Source organism: Sander vitreus, chromosome 9, assembly GCF_031162955.1.
Source record: "Sander vitreus isolate 19-12246 chromosome 9, sanVit1, whole genome shotgun sequence".
NCBI lineage: Eukaryota > Metazoa > Chordata > Actinopteri > Perciformes > Percidae > Sander > Sander vitreus.
In genome coordinates this window covers 12,115,427-12,131,089 of record NC_135863.1, presented here as the reverse complement: position 1 = coordinate 12,131,089, position 15,663 = coordinate 12,115,427, and the positions used below count along the sequence as shown (strand labels likewise).

At 40.3% G+C, this 15,663-nt stretch overlaps 1 protein-coding gene across 2 annotated transcripts in view; it reads left to right on the top strand.

Annotated features, from left to right (window-relative positions):
• The window catches only part of camsap2a (calmodulin regulated spectrin-associated protein family, member 2a), a 52,158-nt gene that overhangs the window by 24,590 nt on the left and 11,905 nt on the right, over positions 1–15,663 (top strand). For both annotated transcript variants that reach the window (XM_078258765.1, XM_078258764.1), the window contains exons 4-7: positions 1,188–1,271; positions 8,509–8,650; positions 9,517–9,656; positions 15,422–15,518. In XM_078258765.1, the coding sequence (XP_078114891.1) occupies positions 1,188–1,271; positions 8,509–8,650; positions 9,517–9,656; positions 15,422–15,518 (463 nt within the window). The remainder of the gene's footprint in view (positions 1–1,187; positions 1,272–8,508; positions 8,651–9,516; positions 9,657–15,421; positions 15,519–15,663) is intronic.

Genomic DNA, 15,663 nt, shown 5'->3' with positions numbered 1-15,663 from the left:
AAACATCCTTGTGGTCTTTACTGTTTTCACTGACTTTATAACCTTTTAACAGACTGTTACTTCTGCAAGGATTGCCGTGTGTTTACATGTGTCATGTAAAGCATGTCCATGACTCACTGTATGTATGTACAAGAGAAACTACATTGTTTTTTACAGCCAAGCATCAAGCCTACATGTGGTGAATGTTGTTTGGGCGATCTATCACGTTAATTTGCAAAACACATTCTTAAAATCACAAAATAATATTTAATAATTTGGCTTAGTCCAAGTTACATATACTGTGTGTAAAGTCTCTGTAGGAGCTACACGGAAACAAATACACTCTTCAAAAAATGTCCATGAAATGTATTTGCTACAGACTACAGTACATGTTACACATCAGTAAAATGTGGCCTAATGCACTTAAAAACGACATGCTCTGTGTAAATTACACTTTAAAGTATAAGTGGTTGGCTACATGGCCTGCATATGCAGATGGTGCTGGCTCCTCCATACAATGCTACAGGGCCCAGTCTGTTTACATTCTTCTAGCAGGAACACTGGGCTCCTGCCAACTCTGAGCTACACACACACACACACACACACACACACACACACACACACACACACACACACAAAGACACTCACAATAGCTAACAGGTGTGGTCATGGAGTCCTACTGGTCGGACACATGGCTCTCTGTTGGGGTTCCTTTGTGTTCCAAAGGTCCACAATTCACAGCTGACTCCTGCTTTAACTTGATCCATATGAATTTGTCAACGGTGCAGGATTGAATGAGATTAGATTTGATTCATTGAATTTTTATTACAATTGATTCAGAAAATCCAAAAACGTCTACAATGGATGCATTTAAACACAGACTTCTATTGGGGTCCTTTATGTTGACACACAATACAAAAGCACAATTAAATCGTTTAATTCTTAAATAAAGTAATGATAACAAAATAAAGGATTGCTTTGGCACAGTGCAGTCATTTGATTCAATATCGCCCATATGCTAATGTTCCACTGTTGGAAAGTAACATTTCATTATCAACTTTACTTTTCAACGTTACTATCACTCTTTATATGAGAGCAATATGAGCTGAAGATGAAGTATTAGTCATAGTCTGTTCCTTATATTAAATTTTGTTAATTGATTCAGCTGCGGCTGTGAATTTTAGCCTTGTTTGTCCTCTGTCTTTCAGGTAAATGAGTATCTGAAAGACATCGTGGCTCAGGAGCAGAGGATGAGGGAGACACAGAGCGCCGACCCTGCTGGGAGTCCTCGGGTGGGTGTTTTTCTTTCCCTTCCTCTCTCCCAACACTTCACAAACTCCACATGGCCATACAGACGTCGCCAGTTTGATGGACAGTTCTAAACAAGCTAACTGAAATCCTTGGCTCCACTTAATGGACTTACCACAACATTCTGCTTTTGACTGACAGATATTTGTCACTTTAATATTTGAGACCAGTTTCCTCGAAAAGATCTTAAGCCCTTAAAGCCCAGCTACCGTCGAAGAAAATCTCACTCACATATGTCTGAGCTTTAGATGAAGCTCAGTCTGTATTTATTAAATAAGAAAGAGAGAGAACACCGGGCTGCATATTCAACATCATAACAAGTTTAGCCATCCTGACAACTGTACCAGCACATCAGTGCTCTCTGGTCTCATTAGGCCAGCAGTCATTTAGTGCAAGGTCACCCATGTGCTGGGACTGCCTGCAGTCCAAATCTGTTATATAACTGACTCTAGTGTCAGCAGTGATTTCTAGTGTGTGTGTGTGTGTGTGTGTGTGTGTGTGTGTGTGTGTGTGTGTGTGTGTGTGTGTGTGTGTGATGTATTTGAGTAACTGGAGTAATCTGTGTTTGGATTCTGTAGTTTGATACTGCATTTGCAATAAATCATTCAATGATAAACTGAATAATGCATACACTCACTTGTTGAAATTTAAATCTTACAAAATACCACATTAAAGCTTTTCATCGCCACTTGCAAATTTCACAGTCAGATCCATGTTTGTGTGTCAATGCGACATTTGGTATTATGGTCTGGCAGTGAGGGTCAGACCAGAGCATGGCGAGCGACAGCTACCCATTACCCTGACACAGCAGAGCGATGACCAGAGAAGAGGGAGGAGTTAGGGTGGATGATGTCACAATCATCCTTCATGCTTCTCCTCCTCACCTCTATATCAGTTATTATGCACCAACAGCAGATTTCCAGAAAGAAAAGTTACGGTTGTGTGGTTTTTGAATGATACAATGCATTATTTATTAGATTTTTAGCAAGTTTCTGTGGCACCTAAAAAGTTATCAACCACCTCAACACATATCAGATAACCCTGATACATTTCGGTTCAAGTACATCAGCAACAATTCAGTCTCCTGCTTCTTCTATTAATACTTTCTTTTTTCTACATTTCAATGTTTCCCTGCCCTCGATCCTATTCCACTCCTCCACTCTCGACTCCCGGGGTCATGCCTCCTTTCTTAGCTTCCTCTCTCACAGTTTATGAAAGGCAACACACTGTGACACAACACCGTTACAGATGCTGCTTTGCAGGAATGTTTGGAGAGTTAGAGTTAGTCTTCCTAAGGGAAAATATTGAAACCCTGTCCCTTGTGTTTTAGCCTGCAGAGAGTTGAGTGCTGAAAAAAAGAGTTGAGTGCTGAAGCACTGCAGTGTGCTCACTTTGTGTGTGGTTCCCTTCCCAGTCCCAGGGCTGCGCAGACTTCCACTGAGTTTGATGCTGATCTGACCAGTCAGTGTGCAGACACAGCACTGCATGCCTCAGCTATTCCACATGAACACACACATACACACTTACTTTTATCTGGTGAAGTTGCATGACAAAACAAGTGGCCAACCATTTCATCATTAGATTTTGTTATGCTCGTTGAAAAAGAGGAGACTCTTTCCAAAACTGAATATCAAAAGTTGATGATGGAGGGTCTGGCTATTCCACATAGCATTTTGGGATGGGAGGAAAACGTGCTCTGGTTCTTTAAACCAATCAGAATCGTCATGGGCGGACATGACTCCGCACAGAGCTGCTGCAAAATAGTTGTGCGAGAGAAAACACAGATTGGACAGTCTAGCTAGCTGTCTCAATTTACCCCGCGGAGATCTGAGGAGCAGTCAAAATAGTCCTCATTAATCCACCGAATTTAAAATTCCAAAACAAAGAAAGCAGAAGAAAACGGAAAATACATGCATCCGGCGGAATTTCCTGCGGCACCGGAGCAATCCCGTAGCCCTTCTGTGTTTTGTGTGTCTGTGTGTCTGTGTGTGTTTCTGAGGGAGTGTTTGACCGTCCCACTCTCTCTCTTTCTTGGCTACATTGTTCTGGTCTGAACTGTGATAAAAGTCACTGTCATTAGATGATGCAGTTCCACACTTTCAGATGAATCAAAGTAGTCTTAAATCAGTCACTACGTCTGTCTGCCTGCAGCTGCTGAAACAGATTCTGCTTCTGTCTGTTTAAGGTTTAAATAACATTTACAGGACAGTTTATGAACCTTAATTTGTGTCATACTTAGCGTTCTTGCTAACTCAGACAGGAGATGTTGCATAACAACTGCTTGCTGTGTTGGCATACGAAGGCAGGCACAGTCAGCGTCTTGGCTATTTGAATATAATAATGACTTTGCCTCCATCCTAATTTTGTTTTTTGTTTTGTTTTCTGCCTTTTACTGTTTCAGTTTATGTACTTTTTACATGTGTATCAGTTATAAAATGGCACGAGCATAGTTTTTTTCTGGATGGTCATAAAACAACCACATTGTTTTCTGACTCTCTGTCCCTCCTCTGCAATCAGAGCAAAAATATATATTTCTTCCGTTGCCAAACTAACAATAAGATGCAGTATTTTCTAAGAGAAACAAACCACTTATTTTATTCTCTTTTCATTCAGACCAAACAAAGTATTAGTGTCCTAGTTATGCACCACCCTCATAATAAAATGAGTTGATTGGCCCAAAAAAGCGAATAAATAGGGCTCTCAGTTACAATAAATCAGAACAAGGTGAGGAATTTGTCAGTGATTAGCATATGGGGGGGGGGGGCAACATTTTTTCATGGTGTCTAGCAGCTCCATCTATCCTCCTCCTATCCCTCACACCATCACTTTCCACCTCCCCAGACCTCCACCTTCTGTCTTTGCAGTATGACTGCAGTGTGAGTCACGCTGTCTTAGTCAGACAGAGACGTGAACACCACTAGGACAACACTAGAGTTCACCAGGGCAACAGTGTTTTTATTTTAACCTACTGTACTGAATCCAGGAGTGAGGGCGAGTGGAGGGTAGGAGGGAGTTGGAGGGGAGGAGTGCAAAGGCAACGTCAGGACAGAGAAGTGAGGACTAATCCTTTTAAGTTTCAAAAGCTGAGCTATAGCTCAGCCAGACATCTCTGGCTTCAGAGGATGAACTTTGATTGGCAGAGTTACAGGATGATTGAAGTGGAGATGGGCGGGGTGCAAGTGTCTGTACATAGTACATACTCATAAGTATAGTGTGTGTGTGTGTGTGTGTGTGTGTGTGTGTGTGTGTGTGTGTGTGTGTGTGTGTGTGTGTGTGTGTGTGTGTGTCTTCTGTAAGGAGATGATAGATGAGGGCCTTAGCTCTCCCCAGGGGTTTGATTGGTGGTTATAACAGATTCTAAACTCTGTTTGACTCCGCTCAGCCCACAATTTTAGGATCATCACTTTAGATGCAGACAGTCTTCATCTCCTCCATCTTATTCTTAAACTGGGGCAGCAAGATTTAGAGCAGCAGTGTATTCAGAATACTCCATCATTGAAAGTTCGGGCTGACCACGCTGGTATTTGTAGCCATTTGCATCATAAAACCATCCTTTATTAAAACCCCAAACTCATCTCAAGCAAACTCACTGTTACTGTTTCTGAAAAATAAATGAAAAAGCTAAAAGATCCATAAGCAGAAACAGTAGAATTTGAGCTGTTATCATAAAAGTTTTTGTTTGACTAAACCTTATTTTAGTTTGAATATTAGTCCTGCATTATTGTATATCATATATTTAAAGGTGCAGTAGGTAAGACTTATAAAACTAACTTTCTGTCATATTTGCTGAAACTGAACCTATGTTCGAGTAGAACTAAATGAAAAATCCGGCTCCTCTGGCACCACCTCCAGCCTGTAGTGCGATTTGCAAAAATCCACAGCTCCCCTTTCAGATGCACCAATCAGGGCCGGGGGTTGTCTAACCATGCACACGCATTCATTCTCGCTTGTGGGGGGGAGGGGCTTAGGAGACGGTTTTGGGCTTTAGCAGAAAGGGGGGAGGGACTGAGAAGTTGTCGATGTTCAAATTTTCCTGGAAGTCCTGGATCCTCACGATCCTACCTACAGCACCTTTACGCGTACATTTAAAGTAATTTGCCTTGAACAGGTAAACATAAGGTATCTCATGTATTGTAAATGGTTTACAGACACCATTTGACATAGAAGATACAATAAACATGATGTACAGTATGGACATGGAAAGAAAAGATAAAAACAACAAAGTAAAGTACCATGAGGTGAAGTAAGGGCAGAGTTTATCCTCTGTCTCCCTCTCTGCCTACAAATACCCTTTCTAATATCAATACATCTTTGTCTTGTTTTGAAAGACATCTAACACAATAACCTAATTTGCTAGGTACAACATGCTAGATGCAGTGTCCAGGAACCTGTCTTCTTGTGTTTGATAAATGTGTGTAATTATGACAACATAAGTGACAACAAATATCTGCTAAAAACATGGCCCAATAATGAAAGGAGCTCACATATTATTGTGTGAACAATGCAGGAAATAGAGTAGGTATTAGATTATGCTCAATATATGTATATATATATATATATACCCTGCAGTATTTATTCACTGTCACTTTCCAGATGTTGTACTGAGAGGGATAGAAATACACAAAATGTGTTTATTTTTTTATTTTTATCATGGATCCTTTCTGCATTCCACTATAATCTGATATTTTAATACTCTTTTTATTGTATGACAGGTAAGCCAAGGCAGTCCATTCACTAGCAAATGTATAAAACGGATTAACTAATATGTTGTTTATTAGATTACATCACGTGTTCCTCTGATTGCATCAGACTCTTACTGGTGACTAAAATTACCATTCAGGGGGGCTGTGACGTTAATCAAATCAGGAAAATCCAAGAAGGCTACAACTGATCTTTTCATCCTCTTGCTGTCTTTATTATTCATTTTGGGGTTTTCAGTACAAAGCAGCTGTATTTTCTCACAAGTCATGGCTCACCAGTTGAAGTTGAGCACTTGCCAGCCACTTTGACTGGCACTCACATTTGGTTCTTTGATACTTCTAGGTAGTGTGGGAATTAGCTATTAACTGAGGCAAGCCTCTCCTCTTTTGGAATCAGCTTACACTGTTAGTGGATTGCTGACAGTTGGGTTACATGTATGCGGTGGGATTGTTATTTGGTTTTTTTTAGCTACTGTGGGTATTTAGCTGATGCTCTTCTCTTTAGCGACAATAAGATATATGTCCTGATTTTGTTGGTGCCATACAGTGTCCCCTAATAATCAGCAGTGAACTCAGATTAACAATATCAGGGAGTGTGTCTTTTACACACAGGAGAGAAGGATGCATGCCTATTGATGGGCACATCAGCCGCTAGAGGAATCATACATGCATACATCAAACATATTTTCTTTTTTTAACTTACAAATGCAGCTAATTTCTGTTCAGAAGTAATTTACAACAACTACATTTCAAAACAACTGAATTGACAACTAACAGCAATGATGAAAAGACATTATCAAAAGGCCTTGCCATTTTTTGTTGATGCAGTTTGTGCATACAGCTTTAGATCAATGCATTCTAATGAGCAGGTATGATATCGTATGAAAACGTATGCACAACAATTCACGCGGCCGCTGGCCGGTCACGTGACGGATCTTCACTCTCTTATACAGCGACAGTCAATGTGGGGCATACAGTAATATATACGTGGAATGCATTACAGTGCATTACTTGTCGTAGCTATATTTACGAATGGTTCATGAGAACAGCCTGTTTAGATTCCACACTGGCTTAGTCAAGCTACTGTGGCTACCAAAATGTAAGAGTTGTCTCAGGTCAAAAGTCTTCTAAATCTAGTCTAATGATCCAATGTGTTGTCATGCATTTGTTTCACGTGTGGTTTGAAATGTTTCATCTGTTATTGTTCACTTTTTAGTTGCAGTGCCATTTTATTTGAGATAAATGATGAATTTGAACCTCCAAAGTAACCTATATTTGATCTGGCCATAGCTAAACTCGTATCCTGTAGAAGTATGAGCAGCAAAGGCCTATAAGATACACACTCAAAACTTAACACTAAATTACACTAAACACAATTTCAGGGTTATTTGGGTTGTGTGGGCTGCTTTTCGTGCTCTCTCAATAACACACAGGTTCTCTTCCTTTTATCTCACTGCTGTCATGTCTTTCCTTGTATTACTAATCGCATTACCAACTAATCTCACTAACAGGTATTTCTTTGTTGTTGTCTTTTTCTGTCGCTGTGCTGCTGCAGTCTCCAACCAAGTGGTACATGAAGCTTGTGCCCGTAAGTCAACTAATCAGTGCTACGCTCTTTCATTTGTGTATCCATAGTGACCATCTCTGCTCCCTCCTACTTCTCTCTGTCTTGATTGCCATCAGTTTATCACTGTTGCATAAACACAGCTTTTCTCTGTCTTCCCGTGTTCTGATTAACAAGTATTCCCTTGTGCTGCATGTGAGTGTACACATCAAGAATATGAAAAGAAATTGTGAAAATGTAACACATGTAATTATTTGCCATTAAAATAAAGCAGTAGAGTGTGAATTACATTACAAATCAGTTATCCTTATTCAGTCCCTTTTAACAGCAGTTTAGTATAAGGTTACGTTTATTGAAATCCGTGGTATACAGACATTAGGAATATGTCTATATGAACTCTCAATACATACTTCCTTGTATTTGCTAATGTTAAGGTCCTTGTCGGTGGGACTAGACACCATTGGGGAACCACTGAAGAGGTCCCAAGGGATTAGCCAAAAGAAAAGGAAAAAAGATTAATTTTATTAGAATTTCATTTCAGAAATGGGATGTCTGGGAGCATTTGGCATGAGTTGTTTCAGATTCCCTGTGCCAGTTCTCACTGTAGACCCTCTTGTAACATTGTCTCTCTTTGCCTCAAACAATGTGTGTGTTTTAGTGGAACGTCGTATGTATATGTTCACGCCATTGGCCTTCAATGGGCTCTCTATTAAAACATTTTACTACACACTTCGTACATGAGTAAATCTAATGAAGCCTTGATGTGTTCTAAAGTGTTGCTGCTTTAAAGAGAAAATAAAGATACAGCTGTTGCATGATTATACATGGTTCATTTAGCAGCTGTGATTGAAAAAAGAAACAATAGGACGTGTCTGGCCCAATAGGTACTGTAGTTGTAGGCAGATTAATGTTGCACAATGCAGTTTTGTTTATAGGTGTGTATTTTATGTTATGCAGGCTCGCTACAGGAAGGAGCCGGCCTCGACCCAGCTGGTTCCCTGGATCCCCCCAGTGGACAACCTGCTGAAAGACAGCACAGACGGCTCGGCCCTGGGCGCTCTGTTGCACTTCTACTGCCCTCAGCTGCTATCATTGGACGGTAAGGAGTTTACAGTTAGTGTGGGCTAATGTAAAAGTTGTGTGTGTTGGTTTGGGACAGCACGTCCTGCAACGTAGAACAAGGTGTAATTTATCCACAGTAGTTCAAGAGCTCTGTTCCCCAAAACAAATACAAATGAAAATACTGAATGTTTCTTTTTAAACTGTTTCTGCCCATTAAAAACAAAATGGTAAATCGGTTTTCAGAACACATTTCAACTACATGCTGAAAAGAAACCCTTTTTTTCCAACCAAAGAAGGACATGGCTGAGCTCTGAGCACATTGATTCTGTTTGTTTTTATTCCTCACAATGTTCAATATGAAAAGAAAAATATTAAGATTTTTGGATTTTGTTTTCAAAACCTGGCAGTGTTTGGGGATTTGATTTGTGCCATTTTGTCTCCTGTCCCTGATTGGATCAGTCATTAGATCAAAGATCAGTCACAAACAAAAGATACAACATAATTACATGCTAATGAAGTGTGTTGATAGTGGGCTCATCAAACACACACTCATACACAATACATATCCACACACACACACAAGCCTTCAGTCGAAATGAAAACATCGGAGGGACAAAGGATTAATCACTCAACACTGTTTACTCTTTAAATGTATTAACACACAGCTCCACCCACAGGTTCATGACATGCAACACACTGTCATGATTGGTCAGTCACAAACCATGGTGCTTAAAACCTCAGCAGTTCCTTACTACAAGACCCTCAACATTGTACTTAACACACTGCACCCATCTCTGATCTCAAACAAAAACCATCGGCCCACTGAAAACCACGAGGTGTGTTTTATAACCAAATTCATACTGAGGTCACACTGACACCTGATGGCTCCCTCTGCCCTCCCAGATGTCTGTTTGAAGGAGAACATGACGCTGGCTGATCGGCTGTACAACCTGCAGCTCATACAGGACTTCTGCAAAGACAACCTGAACAGCTGCTGCCACTTCAGCCTGGAGGACATGCTCTACGCCTCCTCCACCATCAAGGTACGGCTTAAATCTGGCTGCATTCAACACCAAGGTTTGGAGTTTCATTTCCAAAATGTGATTATGTGCTATTATAATTGAAACAATTTAACCCTCACTTCTGTATCAAACCATTGCTAGTGCTTTTTAAGCTAGTTGGTTTTTAGAAATGAGTCTTGTAAATTGAGCTAAACTATCATTTTAAAGACTTTCAGTTCTTTCTAGTGAAAAATATGCTACATGTCATCGATGCTTGTGTTGTGATACTGATCCTGTGTGGTTGGTGTCCAAAGCTTCTCTCTGCAAACCCAGTTCTCCACTCTGAAATGGCTTGTGTGTGTGTGTGTGTGTGTGTGTGTGTGTGTGTGTGTGTGTGTGTGTGTGTGTGCGTGTGTGTGCGTGTGTGTGCCAGCCAGCAGGAAGAAGAAAAATACCAATTGTAGTTAGTAGAAAAACCACCAAATGAAAAAAATGGCTGTTAACATAATATCCAAGCAAGTGGTGGTTATTTAAAAAAAAAAAAAAAAACCCTGGAGTAATGTCACATTTACAAAATTACAGACATGAAAAATGTCGAGTTATACTTAAGTTAATGATTTTTTCCGTGAACGGATACAAATCCTGCATGTTTTAATTCATTCATGAGTTTTTTTTTGTTGCTGAAACTGATTAGAAAACCATATGGTGTGGTATCCAGTGAGAAAGGCTAAATGAAACAGGAGAAATGGGTAGCTCTGTGGGCCAGTGTGGTGAGTCATGTTGTGGAAAAACCATTCAGTCCAAACTATCTGTCTTAACCAACCACAAGCCTGGAGAGCTGCATTGCCATACCAACATGTCTGCGTGTGTGTTTTTTTTTCATTCTTTCCTCACATACTCTTTCCTTGTCTTTTCTTCTTTATTTCCTTCTTTAATTTCCTTTTTCTTTTTTTTTCTTTTCTTTCTTTGTCATTCTCTAAAACTTTCTTGCCCTGTATTTTCCGTGTGTGTTCCTTGTGTGTTTCTGTGATTATCCTAATTTTCTTCCGTCGTACTTTCTCTCTCTGTCTCTCACTGACTCGCTCCCTTTCTCTCTCTAACTCACAGCTCACTTTGCATATCCTCCAGTCCTCTGTTCAGTCCGACACCTTATACCAGTGTCACCACTGTGTGTGTGCGGTATCGAGGTCATCTGCTACTGATTATGACTACGGAGATGATTGATTATAATTTCTTGGTATATACAGTAAATGTGTGATACTGCTGCAATGCACTCGTCATAGAAACAGCTTGGGCAGCTGTACTTGCAGTAAACTCACTCCCTCCCTGTCCTACATAACATATATCGGTCACCTGAGATCAACCAAAAGTACAGTGTTGTAGGATTTGGTAGAAGAGGTCTTAAGTTTGAGAAACGTGCTACATTTATGCATTGTGTAGGTTTGCATGAATAATACAATATGTATGTAAAATATCTGTTTTGGCTAAAAAAAAACAAAAAAACATTCCAGTTGTGTTCATAAATGTACTTTTGTCATTCGAAAACCTTTACATCATATACCCATTTCCCACAACGTCCCAAAACAGCGTCTCTCCCTAGTCTGTGACACAAAAGACACAATTTCTCTGGTGGTTTGGTCTAGCTTTCCACCTGTGCTGTGTGTTTGTGTTTGTCCCATCTCAGTGTGTGTTTTGCCTAAGAGCTGCATAAGCAGTAAAAAAAAAGCTTATGTGTCTGGACAGCTTTGACTCTGTCTCAGCATGTCCTCTGACAGAGAGATGTTCTCAGCACAGACTGAACACAGGTCACTGTAAGGGCAAACATCACTAGACTGTCTAACATCAGCTTTTAAGCCACATTAAATGTAGAAATTCTGTTACAGTGCAGTTGTAGCTGTGTTTCCTTCCTGCTAGAAAGCATTTTGCACACAAATTAAAAACATCAGTCGGCTGAGTTAAATTGATTACATGGACTTTCTACACACACTGATAAAAGACTTTTGTAATAGTAATGGAAATGTTCTTTAATATATAAACAGATTTGGTTTTTGCTGTTGCAAATCATATTTTGTGCTTCACTTTGAAGCTAAACGATACTGTAGAGGTAAAAGTAGAAGAATTTTACTTAATACTGTTATGAAACAGACCTGGAGTTTTGGAACCAGGACGTGACAATAGAGCAATGCTGGTGCTTAGTAACAGTAGCAGCAATATTGATATTTGTACTAATATTGCACACAGTATATATATATAAACATTATAAGGGGATAGAGCACTGATGGAATGAATAACATGGCTGCAGCTCAAAGCTCACACACATCGACTAAACACACGGCATCAAAAAAGAAATAATTGAGTTGTGTTAACCAGCCAGTAGCAGAGTTCATGAGGGATACAAAAATCAAATCCGAGCAGGGCAGAGTTATTGCCTGAGAGCAGCAGAACTGCATTCAGAACCAGTTAGATTCAGTAACCTTGACCCAGTTTCCAGGCAGTCACACCCTCAGTAGCTGTACATCGTGGCCCGTCATACTAACGGAGAGACCTTATTATAGAGAGTGAGCCAAGACAGTAGTGGGGAGGGGAAGTGAGAGAGGTGTTAATAATGTGAAAGAAAATGGAAATGGGAGAGACGAGACGTGGAGGAGCGAAAACACTGATTTACACCAGTAGAGAGTCTCAAACAGTGAGAAAGGAGGTGGAAGAGACTAAAGGGGGGAAAGAGAGAAAGAGGGACAGCATCAATATTTTGTATGCTTGCCTGGTGAAGACAGGATCAGTCCAAATTATATTTGAATGGTCTCCATAGCAGATGATAGACCAGCCTTTAGTACACACAACCCCCAAAGCCATAGAATACACACATTAATTTGGGCCATTCTTTCCTAATGGACACAAGGATAGTAAATCACACCAACCAACTCCCATTTACTGGCTCTTCATTTAATTAATTCAAAGCGCATCTAAATTACCATCTGTGGATCCAAGAAGGAGAAATGAAATTCACCAGCTTTGGGCTTTTGCCATTGTTTGCTTCTTTACCAGGAGGTTTGTGGCAGCAGCCTTGCTGAGGTTGCCCTGAGCAAGGCAATTAACACACTTACTGTAATTCATAAGCTGCCTCTTTAATGCGGCTTTAATATCTCATGTCTGTTTGTGGCCACTTTTAGAACTTTTTGCATGGAAGTTCATTCTTTTGAATTGGTTTTGTTTTCTACTTTTAAAAAAGGTTTCTCTTTTCCAAATTGAGTCTGTCTGTCTGGCTGCAGGACCTAGATCCTTTATCCCTCTGGCCCAATGATTGTTGACATTAATGCCCTGCGAACACTCAGTGTGTGTCTAAGCCTACTGTCTGTGTGATAATATCATTTGTAGGCTGTTTATGTGCATTTTAATGCATGCAAACCCTGCCTATACATCAGCAGTGCATTCAAATGATACACCGTTCATGTGTGCATGTGCAGTACATGCAGGCAGGGCTGTTTGCACCCATCCCTGTACAGTGGATTAGCTCCCTCCACCACCCCCACCTCCCTCAACCCTGAGCTCTCTTCTAGCAATCACCAATCAGCTTCCTGTTTTCATCCTGAGAGTGACACACTCAGACACTCAAATCTCCAAACAAGACAGATTTGGAGTCGCTGCAGACTTGGCAGAGGTTGTAATGGCAGTCAACAGGGAGATAGGCGTAGTGGTTGGTTGTGTGGGGATCTGTGTGAGTGTGTGTGACTGCTGACTGGTGGTATAGCGATAACCGTCACACCTGGTGTGTTGGTAGTAGTCAGTCGGGCAGATGGGAAGAGAGAAGTCTGGTTGGGCTTTTGCCACCAATCTCGGCTGGGCAGACAACAGGAGATCTTTGTCTCTATTTCTTTCTGGCTCTTTCTTCTTCTGTTTGTCTTACCCCATTGAGAATTGCTTCACACGCTGAACACTCCTGAAGGTAACCTGCACTTTGGCATTTGACTAGCTGTTTGTTAGTAATTTTATGCTTAAGAGTTATTTAACCCCAATTAGTTATAAGAAAGCCAAATGTAACTTAAAACATAGCTTGGAAAAGATGAAAATCTTTAATTGACTCATTGAAAAACTCTAGCTGTGTTAAGCAACTGTTCAATTTACACGTAAAGATGATAATCCAATGTGTCTGCTTTACTTTAATAACTTGGTAACCATGTGCACGACAGCTTATCACACCTAGATTTTGTCATAGCGACACACCTTTCCACGTGTTTGCAGCTCTGCTTTCTAGCATGTGAGAAAACAAAAAAGGAGTCAAAAAAACCTGCTAGAATGCTGCAGTAACACCCAAGGGAAACCACTGCTACTGCTGTTAATTGCCTCTGCCCCTCCTGGTGTGCTTTTGGGCTGCAGATAAGGGGTGTATGATGTGTATGTGTTTGCTGGTGTGTGCTTGGTAGAGTGAAATGTTGCTGATGAGGTAAACCAGGTATATTTAGAGCTGAGCCATGCAGCAATGTCTTTGTCTGGAGACCATGGACCGAGACTGGGGAGGGGGCGTGTTTCCTCAAGGTCGTGCCCGCTTCACTGCACTCGTTTTGCATATCGCGTGCACTTGTGCATTTGTAAGCCAGTGCCGGCATGTTCACTGCAAAAAAAAAAAAAAAGTACCAGTTTGGCACGGTAATTGATTAAATATTGATTCTTGAAAGATGTAAAAGCGGAAAACATCTTGTCGAGCTGGAATTAGTTTACAATGCAAAATACATGTTTCTGAGGGAGGTATTAGATTTTTTTCTTGCCTTTGTGTCAAGATAATGACGCTCAATTAAAAAAATTTAACATTTTTATTTCAGTCATGATGGCACAAATCTTGACTCATTAAAAATGCAGTATTCTGACTGAATATGAGACTGAATGGATTATTCTACAGTGTTGACAATGGGGCCGACAAAAAAGTCAGGTTGAACCATGTGGTGTTTTTGCTAAAAGCTGCATATTTCACCTCTGTAATAGAGTGCAGATCTAGTGTAATAGTCTTTCATAGTCCACACAGCTTTCCTTTGTTATAAAGAAAAAACCAACAGTGGGTTTGGGAAAATACTTATATAGTTATACTGAGGGAAATTACTTTGTAAGATGGATTTATTTTTTTTGCAGTGCAATTTGACCTCCCACTGTATGTTGACCTGATTCAGACATGGACACCACTAGACACAGCAGTGGCAAAGATCCCTCCAGCAATTCTAACCCAATCCAGTTCAGGTTGGCTGGTAGATCGAGAGCAGAAAAAAATAGCTGACCTCTATTCTATAAATTAGGTTAATGCGTTAGTCACTCCTCTCTACTACCACAGGTACTGTTGACATGCCAAGATTAGCTTATCTAGCATGTGAAAAGCCATGCTGTTGGTTACGTTAACATAGCTAACAAAAACGATTACAGTGTGAAAAGTCTGACTTTTATTATGTCACAAAAGCCATTTATTTATTTTCCTTAAATGCCACTTATTTTTTGAAAACACCTTGCTGAAAAGGATGATAAATAGAGATCCCATCGTAAATTACTACTCTGTAGTGTGATCTATGAAGCATCTTACCCTTAAGACGACACTTTGTGAAATGGAGCAAGATTGGTGAATTATTTATGGGCAGACTGGAAGATACAAATAATACTCAACTCAGGTTCTCTGAGATAAGGGTTAACAGAGACACCTGCTGGATAAATAGGTACAATGCATTTGTGTGGTTGTGTATTGTGGATAAAGCATGTGTTGCATTGCTGAGTGATTATATGTTACCCAATCTCATGATTTTAATCTTAGTCTTATTTGAATATTTTCCCAGTATAACTACCTGGTGTTCATGGCAGAGCTATTTGGTTGGTTTGAGGTGGACAAGCCATCTTTTGTGAAACCAAGAATGCTGGACAACGAAGGCACAGGCAAGTCTTAAATTCTGACCTTATGACAAAAGTAGCGAAAACAACTGTATTGTCATGTATGGAAAGAAGTGGTGGTGAGTGCTAGCAGTAATGGTAGTTGTAGAGGTACCTGTGGGTGCATTTTATCTCAAACATACACAAAGCA